Source organism: Nylanderia fulva, unplaced genomic scaffold (assembly GCF_048542155.1).
Source record: "Nylanderia fulva isolate GAGA-0341 unplaced genomic scaffold, ASM4854215v1 Scaffold23, whole genome shotgun sequence".
NCBI lineage: Eukaryota > Metazoa > Arthropoda > Insecta > Hymenoptera > Formicidae > Nylanderia > Nylanderia fulva.
The window spans coordinates 350,001-361,362 of NW_028190293.1; the positions used below are offsets into that span (position 1 = coordinate 350,001).

The window sequence follows — 11,362 nt, forward strand, 5'->3', positions numbered from 1 at the left end:
TTGATTTGTGTAAAACACATACGGTAGATTTCGAATGATCACAAAATTAAAAGTCCAATTTTTAATTTAAGATTAGGGTAGCCATATTACAAATCCTCCTCACCCTATCAGTTGATTAAAGAAGAAATTTAAAAATATTCAGAAAAAATACAATATTGCCGTACGTTTATAAATCACCCTGTATATTAGCGCTGAAAAATTAGACCCGTTTATTAATAAGACCTTTAGAAACGTCCGGTGCACACTCTCGGGGTGAAAATGCCCCACAATGCAATCCTGTCGTTATTTCAAGTATCTACTCGTATAAAAAGCGTGATAATTTTCCCTAAGATATTTTTTAAGCACACACGTACATCTCTAACGCGTCCGTAAATCGTTTCCTCCTTCTCTTCCGTAAGAGAGCATAAATTAAACGCGGTACTCATTTCTATGAAATTGCTCCTCGAAAGAGAGAGAGTCGTCCGGAAGAAAGCAACGACTTTTAGCTCGGATTTTAACTCGCACCTCGCGTCGGCTTTATCGATAACGACCTATTAACACGGTCACCTACACCTCGACGAGCGCGAGTTATATTCTATTTTTCGTCTCGTAAATACTTGATGAGCAGCAGCAGCAGCAGCAACAGCAGGATCAGCAGTAATAGACTGTACCAGAATCAATAGAACGAAATTCCTTGAGAATTCTGCGAACGAAAACGAAACGATCGTCATTCCCGACTGGTGCACAGATGCACATTGAACGCATATGCATATGTAATACCACATAACGAATCCTCGTCACAACGAACGTTGTTCGAATTTTTCAGAAACATATGCGCTCTTGGTGCGTCTTTTGAGCCACGTGACTAAAGATTGTCAGACAAAGCGAGCAAACAGCACTGCGTTAAAGCTCGGCGCGTTGAAAAAATTCCTCTCTCTTCTCTTCCGTTAGAATTTGCTTCTAATTTAATTTAATATAAAGAACGCAGCAATATGGTATTCCTTATACATATTTATCAGATCTTTGAGAGATCAAGTTTTCTTCGCGCACCAGTTTATCTGACAATAAATAGAGATATAAAGATGCTTGATCGATACGTTAAATTGTCAGGAGATGGTTAAAAAGTTGAAGAAAAATGAACGATCGTCTTCTCTGTTGAAGACAACCGAAGCGAATCGAAATTTCTGATGTGCGTCTCAAGGTCGAACGCAACATCGAGTGCGATAACAGTGATGAAATCGATCCTCGATAAAAGTCAAGACGACCCTCCGATCACGGATTAATCGAGCGGACGTTCCTATAGCTCGCTGGCTTGGGCCTAATAACGCATTGTTGATAACTGCCGATAAAACGCAGTCGGCGACAGGAAGCGGAACGAAATGCGACCATAAACACGCGCCTTTTACGACATCCAGGGTTACGATCGCCCGTCTCAGAATCGTGTGACTCGCTACCGTAATTATGGAAATGTGGCGTACTGCGCGTGGCCGCGCGTATATTCGTACTGTACGTTTAACTCGCGAAATGTAACGAGAAATGGGTTACATCAGGACTGCACCGCCAGCTTTACAATTTTCTAACGCGGATATAAACGCGCACAATTAAATAAATATATATATGCATGCGGTTGTGATATTTAATATTTATATTTATTATATAATGTTTAAATATTATACCTATATTTATTTTATATATACAATTTTATCTTTTTTTTTTTCGCTGGCAAATATGATGGCTAACTCTGGCAAAGGCGCAAGATGTTCTCCACATGATTGGTCGCACGTATAGCGCATTTATCTTACGCGACATTGGCATGTATGGTATGCATTAAAGTTGCAAATGTATTCACTCTTTCAAATACTACACACTTATATGTGTACAAGCTGGAAGATAAAGGAGGAATTTTACAAGAGATAATATCTCATGTATATAATTGATAGGGCAACAATTATGAACTCTGAAAAGTTTATGGTCAATAATTTATCAGCTACATTTTGTCGAAACTGTAATTTTTGTTTAATTAAAAAAGATTTAGGTATCTCGTGTAAAATGATCGCTAAAAATTTAACAGTATGCTACTATTCAAAGTTAAAATCTAATTGTGTGAATATTATTTTTGTATACGCGAAATATATTAATGCAATTAATTTTTCACAGTCTAGTTCGCACCACCCGACCAAAGTGCATGAAAAAAAGTAAATTGTTATAGTGCTTACAGCGTGATTACAATGCGAATTAATTTAAAACCCTCGTAATCGCGGACTCGTAATAGCGAGTCGGCTACACGATTTGCACCGCAGGCGAATAAGTTACGCCGGTTACGATTCGCTGATTTTCTAAAGAACGGCACGATGAGGCGCCTGTTTTTCCTCTCTCGTAGCAACCGCGTGATTCTGTTCATGGAAATGCAAATAAGTACGCCCCGTTTGTTTGCTCAAATTGCGATCGGTGCCGTAAGTCTGCCGCTCTGTTTGCGCTCTACCTCGTAACTTGGCCGCATACTTTATTTTCGGTATGTATCGTCAATACCATCCGCGAATTTAATGTCTAAATTTGCACGTCATTCGCCCGATTTTCTACGCCCCATCTTATATATAACGCTCTTTCTCTCTCTCTCTCTCTCTCTCTCTCTCTCTCTCTCTCTCTCTCTCTCTCTCTCTATCATCCAAAAACGATCCGAGAATTGGAGTGCAAATAAAAGTCGAGAAAAAGAATAAGAGAACAGAGGAAGACGCAAAGAGATCGATTCGACAATACGAAAGGAATGCAGCACCACTTTTCCGAAAGGGAGGCTGCAACATTGAAACAGAGCGTACGGATTATACGCATCGTGATGACAGCTTAATTGCCCTTGAGACTTCACCCTTCTCCAAGCGGAGTGCACTCGGTTATCGGAGGGTGGCTCATAAATATTTTCGTTATGCTCGAAGAAGCATTCCTCGCGCAAGGATACAGAATGATTCATAAGTTATGAGGAGATCCGCCACGATTACGTCCATTGACAAACGTTGTAAATAAAATATCGGTAAACACATTGACACAAAAATGCGATCGCAGTGATATCCAAGAATCTCTATATAAATAAATCAATAAATTAGCAAGGGAGAAAAAAAGACGATCGGTACTCACGGACGAAGATGTTGCTCATCAGGGTGGCCGGCAGGCAGAAAACGATCACGAGCACATCGGCCACCGCGAGATTGACGATGAAGAAATTGGTGACGGTCCGCATGCGGGGCGATCGGTACACGACGGCGATGACGAAACTGTTGCCGATCAGCCCGACCACGAAGACGACCACGTAGGCCACGCAGTAAACCGCCGACATGGCCATGCTGTGTCTGTAAAGCCGATCGGGCGTGTGCTCGCCGATCGCCGACAGATTCGCGATCCCGCTGGCGTTGAACAGATCGGGATGGTGATCGTCCATGGTCGCGCGCGGACTCGTCGTCGCGATCGCCTCCGTGATCAGGTCGTTGAGGTAACCGCCGAGATCGTTCCGCATGTACAGGGTCCCGGTGGCCGGCGACGCGACCGCTGTCGTGACCGGCACGTTGTTGCTCCTGCGTCGCGTGTCAACGTCGAACTCGTCCGAGTCCGGTAAACGTAGAGACGCCATCTCCAGGAGAGGAGACGGTGGCTGCAGCATCGGGAACTTGAGTGTGAAGTGACGGATCGACGTTTCGACCATTAGCCGAAACGTTAACGCGACGTGCCGTCCACCTCCTTCTCCTCTTCCTCCTTCTCGGCGCGCTCGCCGTCGTGTCGACGACCCCGACGCCCAACCACGATGCCTACGCGACCTTCCCGGGTCGCGAGGCGGCGAACGTCGATTGGTTTCCCTAGGCTTTCCTCCGGAGCACTCGAAGGTGCCCTCGAACGATCTCGGAAATTACCAATCTATCGTCGACTTCCGGTTACGACCAGATTACCAATAAGAGCTTTCGAGAGAGCTTCTGGAGAAATAATAATGAGGAAACGCACCGAGACTATCCTCCGGATCGAAGAGGGTCGATCGAAGGAAAATGGATCGAGGCGACTGTATAGATCGAGAAAATTGCAAATTGCATGGGTATGTAGGAAGAGAGGGATGAATAGGCGTAGAAGGAAACCAGAGGGAGGAAAAGCTGATCGACGCGAGTGGACGATTTGAATGAGAAACGTGTATTCTCGAAATGTATTTACCACGCGACGTGGATGCTGAGAGCGGGTCTAAACGAGCCCGCCTTAGAAGACGACCGCGGACTGCCGCGTCGAGATGCACCCGTCGCGGCGAGCTGTCTGGTGCGATGCTCGACTACTGCGCAAGCGTTTGCCGTTCAAGCGGCACATGCACCCGCATGCGATACGCTCGCGCCGCTCGACCCGTAAGCAGTGGGACGATTTTAAAATTAGCTAGAGAAAGATGAGGCGAAAATATGTCAATTTATCTTAGATGAAAATTATTTTTTTCAATATATCTATAGATAAAAGGTAAAATTATATATGCGATACGCTCGCGCCGCTCCGTAGGCAGGATTGTGCTTGGACGATTTTAAAATTAGCTAGAATTCATCTTGCAAGCTTGTTCTACTACTCAAGTATTTTTATGTGCTATGAGTCCAAGTCAAATTATCTGCACATTATTCTGGATAATTTAATAAAGATAACACTTTTTTTCATCTAGATGATTATCTATATAATTTTATTTAAATAACAGCAAACACTGTTCGTAGCTACAGCTAGGTAGATAGGATACATCGAGTAGAGCAAAACCGGGAAATGTAGAGGAAGAGAGCGCGATGGTGCATTCGAGCGACTTGTTCATCCTCTTGTCTCGAGACAATCTAACTTCCAAATTCGCGAGAGCTCGTAAACGACCGCTCTACTGTCGGAGACGACGTCCGGTGATACTTGACTTCCGGCCAGATTACCGATAAAATGACGGTAACGACGCGATGTTTACACAAAAGTTAAGAAACATGCGGAATTTAGCCGTGCGACGAGTCGTTCAAGGTCCGTCCGACCGAAACCACCCTTCAAAGAGGTGCGATAGAGGGGAGGAAAAATTGAACCGAGTATGAATTTGCATGATCCCCTCTTCTCTCATCCTTGGTCCATTGTATCGTTCGCATCGCCGACTCGGCGCCTCGCCTCGGCGAGACTCTCTTCCGCAAGTGACATATCGTTCATCGCTTATGGAACTTTGAAACTGTACGGCTATCGGTGAACACGATAACGTATTGTATGAAGAATCGAGAAAAGCTTTTCGATCATACAAAACTGATATCAACTTTAATACAACAGTGACGTTTCAATATTTATAGTCTTATAAAAGTTATAAATATTAAAATTAAAATTAAGAATTAAATTTTCATGACTTAATTTTAATTTTTTTTACACGCAAGAGAGAATATTCGATAATTACGGAGGAAAATAAAATTGCGCGTATGCAAACTATGTTAAAAGTGCAGAGTCGCAATAAATGTTGCAATGCATCAAACTATATATTTGAAAAAACAGAGACAATAAAGAAACGGTGAATCTTTCATAAGAGGACATTCGCGCACGCAAAATGACTTTTGTAGGTATCAATGTATCGCAGAGAGCCGGATGTTTCGTGAAAACTCGCTCAAAATTTCCTGTGACGTGTCAGAACCAAAACTAAAACTGTAACTGGCACACATTTACATTTATATAATTTTGACGTTGTCAACAAACGCGTCCTGTGTCACTGTACTGACGAGAAGTCAGCGCCAAAAACTAAAAATAACTCTATAACTCGAAAGGGACGCATTTCGTAATATATTTGTGTAGGAATGTTTTACATTAAACTGCGTCCGTAATACTTTTCCAATTAGAGACCTTATATTTGCCTTGTAATATTTATTCTTTAATACTTACATCAAGCCTTTAATTAAAACATCTCCAGTTGTTTAACTTTGCTTCAAATATATTACGCGTAAGAAAATAATGTACAAATAATTTTTATTAAGATAATTTACTTAACTAATTTATTAATTTCACTTAAATTTATCTTTATAGACTTTATTTATTTATATAATAAATATTAGATAAATATAAAAATATTTATTTTTGTGGCTCTAACACTTACAATTAGAAAAAGAATGAATAAATGTTATAATCAATTTGATGTCATTACTTATTTTATACAATATCAATAATAAAAGCATTACAGACTACATAGCATTACTCATAAGCAGATATATCATAAATCGTGAAATCATTAAGAGGGAAATATCGCGGTTCTGCGACATTCAAAAGACGATAAGGTGATATGCGATAACAAAACTATGTAATTTTGAAGGAATCTCGCAGCTTGCTCCGCTGGTGCTAAAGTATTTCTGTAGCAGGTGTTTCTTATCTCGAAGAATTTCGTCGACTGAATTTCTCATGCTAGATATCTGTCTTTGAACGACGAAAAGTTTCGCTTTCGTTTCCTAGACGAAACTGTATCGACAAACAAATTTTTTTATTTTCTACGAAGCTCTTTAAAATAAATAAAAATAACCGGCCCTATTCAAATTATACTTCTATCTTCAATATTTTTATAATAATATTTATGACCCAAATTTAACTTTATTACATAAATTACATTTTATTATATAATATATATATATATATATATAATACAATTTATATTAGAAAAAGAAGATAGTTTTATTCATTTATATGCTCTTTGTTTCTAAATATTAATTTATAAACAAATTTAATTAATTTTTATTATTTTAAAATATAACACTTCGTCCGAGAAGAACTAAAAGATATTTCGACAAGAGAGTAAATGTACCTGACACTTTGGCCAATAAATCATGATGGTTTTGACATAGCAGAGGAGCGCGTCTTTTTTCGCCAATGGTCAGGAGCATATATTTTAAACAAATCTATAAAAAAAAAACGCGCGTATCTATTGTGACACCTGATCGAAAATACAATTCCAGTTCAAACTTTTGTATCACATATTTGTTCAAAATTTGTAAAAAAAATATGCTCCCTTCTTTCTTTAAAACATTTGCTTATTTTAATATGTGCACGCGCATATTTCAATCATATATATGTATTTTAATCATTTTCGCGTATTTCATCCGCGTGGTTTCACTTTCCGATCGAAAATAACCGAGTGTTTATTAATGCAAGAGAAGGCATCCGCGACCGAAAACGATGTCGTGAGACGTACCGTTAAATGTTAATCGCGGCATAAATTTTGGAAGGGTAGATATCGCTCTACTATCAGCCCGATGGATCAACCGGCGCAAGTACAGCCATGTAGCCGTGTAACAGCATCGATTAATCTCTTTCTCTCTTCCAGGCTCTCGATCGCGACCCTTCTTGTCTCTCTCTCTCTCTCTCTCTCTCTTGTGTCTCATCCCGCGACACGCCGTCTCCGTTTATGTTTTTTGCAGCGCATCGCCCACGTACCACGTATAGTCGTCTTTCGCTGATTACGTAGGATTGCGATGACCCCGGCAAATTACCTAAATTTCCGGTTTCTAGAAACCAAGCGGCAGCTAAATGGTTAATTGAATTGTTTCTTTCAAGGACGTTCAGCGAAATTTCTTTCTCTCTAATCTCACAGACGGCCATTACTCTTGTCACGCAACCAGTGGCTACCAAATTCGATCAGATATATATCCCTCAAAAAATACCACCCTAGTATTTTTAATATTGTACAGAATTATCGCAGCAACTCAATTAGAATCTCGATCAGTTCCTTCCCCTTTTTTAATTACCTATTAACCTAACACAAGTCTTGTTGTAATATTTTTCGGACATTTATTCGCTTTATTCTTCATTAATAAGTTTCAGTTATCTATTATTTGATTTAGTTGCTCCATTTATTTAGAATTTATAATTTTAAGAATAAAGAGATAGCAGACCTCTTGATAAATTTTGTAATAAATAATAATTAGGCACGTCGATCACACGTCTATCGTAAAAAAAAAAAAAACAGATTTGCAAGAAATCGCAATTTCCCAGCTTTCGCGTTTCAGACATCAAGTTTATAGCAGAATAGGTACTTGGTACTTTGTCCTATCGCATTCTTAATACAACCATACCATAAAAGAAAATGGTCTTCCAGAATGAAGTGCGAGGGAGGGAAAAATACCAATGTCTAAAATCACAATACGCCGACTGCCATTCTCCTTCTGCGTATCGAGCTTTCGTATAACTCCCGTCAAAATAGCCCGTCTTTTATATCCCGTCCTGTTATATTCTCATGTTCCGCACGAGCGAGATTGCCTTCTCCTCTTATCCGCGAGTACGTATATGTACGTACAAGATTGCGAGAGCGGAAGTACGGAAATTTCGGGACCAAAATCATAAATCCCGTCGCCGTCCGTCGCCGAGTCCGAATACAACTCTGCGTCGGGATGATCGATTTTTTTTCGGCTGCCGTCGTTAAACGGGAGACTCATCCGGGGAGTTCGTCGACGAACGTTGCACGACAAGGATTTCCACGCAATGGAAAAACTGCATCGTTGGCGGGCTCGGTTCGGAATCCGAGTTCGTAAGCGTTTTCGAATCTTGGGCGAGCGAATCCTCCAATTTCTCGTCGGAGAACGATACTTTTTCTGCGTCGTTTAAATTTATCGTCGAATTGTCTCGCCAATGAGATATCGAGAAAGAAAAGGAGAGAAGAAGAAGGAAATTTAAATAAGTTATAAATTAAAAGGCCAACTTGACGAGCTAATTAATTAGGTGTTAACAATTTATTCTAAGTCATGAAAATAATATAAATGATAATTAGTAAACGTTTCGACTATACGACAGTCTTTATCAATACAAATATTGCTTTGCTAACATATCCATAAATCAAATAATTTGGAAAGACCGAACTTATATCATACATGTAAAATATATAGACTTATAATATGAAAAACGCAGTGTAACACATTATAATTGTTGGCTTGAATTACGGCTGATCGTTCGAATGAGTCGTTAAAGAGCCTAACTCACGAACATCAGATTTCTGTAGTTCTTTTTAAATAAACGTCTAATTTTGTAATCCATGATATAATAATGATATGTAATGAGATCTATGTCGAGACGATAAAAATTCTTTAAAATATTTCTTATTGAAAAACATTATAAACCATGTATACTTTGTAAGAAGCAAACTCAATATATGATGAAGGAAATTTAAATTCCGGATTATCGAATTCGCAATTATTGTAATTATATCTTGTCAATTATCTTCGAGTAACCCGAAGAGATCTTCTCAAAATGGTGTTATTTGTATTAGATTAAAGCGCATTAACAAAGCATTTCGCTTACTACATCTCGAAATTTTTCGCTATTTTTCTAACCATTTAGACGCATTGCAAAGCGAGACGGAAAAGGAGAAAGAGAACTACTGAAATATATATTTGTCTCGCTCCAATATATATATATATATATATCTCTCTTTCCTCCCGCTACAATATGTATACTCTCATCTTCCCCTTTCGCTATTGTTCCAACGAAAATCTTAAAAGAGAACATTCAGATCGCGCCGGCGATCTCGCCGACCATCTCATCCCTCGGCACAAGGACAGACAAGGAGAGACAAGGACGCTCCCTTCGTTAGTATAAACTGCATATAGGTGACTTGCAAACAGAGAGACGCGCCAGTTTTATTTTTTCCCTTTTTCGTCGAGAAACGCAGTGTTTGCATGCATTTTCCTGGCCATCAGTGAGAAATTGCACTTTCAGAATCGTTCGCTCTTTCGTCGCATTCATCCCAAGTATTTCGCATTTTTGCCCCTGCGCAGTCTTCGCGATTTTCTATTTCCCTTTCGCCTCCCGCAATTACTCCGAAATTACGGGAATTCGCGAATTAATCGTCCGTGGCAAAACTACGGTCGAAGAATTTCTCGCCTAATTTGAAACGCCGCACCGACATTCCTCTTCCGGAGGAGAGTCTCCTTCTCCCAAGATCGGCACCCATTGTGTTCCTCTCGCGCGAAAATGCGACATGTTCCTTTATCGATGACCAGTATAGTTCGGGTTAAGGTTAAGGGCAAGGTCGGCCGACCCAGGACGCGACACACGACCTGTAACCTTCTTGGTTCGCGATATTAGAGTACCGATACCGCGTCGTAACGAGCGATCGAGTTTCGAGTTGCGGCTGCTGCACCATCCTGTCTCCACGTGCACCTAATAGCGCCCGTGCTCTAATGCATACGATTGAATATGCGAATTAGCTCGCCTTGGCGTCCAAAGCACGAAACAAGTCGTTCATTTTCCCGTCGATCGATACTTAAAGAGTCTCCCTCTCTCCGAGAGTTCATATATTCTGCGTTTCCCGAGCCAGCGGTTGCACCGGCTACTCGAGACACATTTTCCAGCTAAGTATTTATGAGATATATCTGTATATAACGAGGCTATTTTGCGGACAAAAATACTAATGCCGCGAACGTGCTCGTACGAGAACGACTTTTCTCCCGGAGCAACGGAGTGCGATAAAGTTGATCACAATTGCTGGACACGAAATTGTATGGATATCCCCCGGCTTTTTTCCTTTTTGCGATTTCTTCGTCGAGAAATCTTGGTCAAAAATTCTCGAGTTAAAAACACATTGTCTCGGTCGGCGCGATCTCGAGTTTATAACGGAGCGATTCGATCCTCTCGGATCGACACTTGGCGGGAAGAGTGACAGCGGGTTCTCTCTTTTTAAAGCCACGGCTAAATGAAAGAAAAGCAGAGGCCGGAGATAAGAGAGTCGAGGATTCCGGACGATGAGAAGCTGCGGGAGCGAAATCGAAGGCCACGGCCTTGTCCGACGATTGACTGACTGCGAAACCGTCGTCGAGTCTCATCAAGTCCGCCTAGCTCCTGCAAACGTTATTCGAATACTTGAGTGAAATATTAGAAATTTAATCCTGCGTATATGTGTCTGCTCGGAGAAAACCCGGAATCCTTCTCCCGACATTTTTCCACGTAATCTCGCGATTATAGGGGGATATGGCGTGTTCTCGACACATCGTCCCCGAAATCCCACGGTTGAGGTCGAGGGTGTTAATCGACCTTTTAAGCCGGTCTGATCCTATAATCGACGACGTAATTCGATTCGGCTCGATCGGGCGCTTGAAACTTATTTACCGAACGTATTAGCTGCACTCCTCCAAGTGCTCCCTCTGGACCCGCAGTCGAATCTAATCTCATCGTTTTCCAATAATACTATGACACGGCAAACATCACACAAAGACCCGAATAAATAAATTAATTACTGCAACAATATATAATAAAATAATTATATATCTCCGATTATTTATCCCTTTATACGAGAAAGTAATTAACCTTCTTAACTTTACTTGCTGCAATTACGTTTAAATTTCGCGATATTTCGACCACTCGAAAAAACCATCCTTACAATAGAATGTCTTTCCTGCAACTGATATTG

At 40.6% G+C, this 11,362-nt stretch overlaps 1 protein-coding gene across 1 annotated transcript in view; it reads right to left on the reverse strand.

The window, feature by feature from the left end:
- SIFR (SIFamide receptor) overlaps positions 1-4,262 on the reverse strand; it is a 40,080-nt gene extending 35,818 nt beyond the window's left edge. The window contains exon 1 of the mRNA XM_029301027.2: positions 3,109-4,262. Coding sequence (XP_029156860.1) covers positions 3,109-3,670 — 562 coding nt within the window. The 5' untranslated portion in view covers positions 3,671-4,262. The remainder of the gene's footprint in view (positions 1-3,108) is intronic.
- Positions 4,263-11,362: the final 7,100 nt, after the last annotated feature.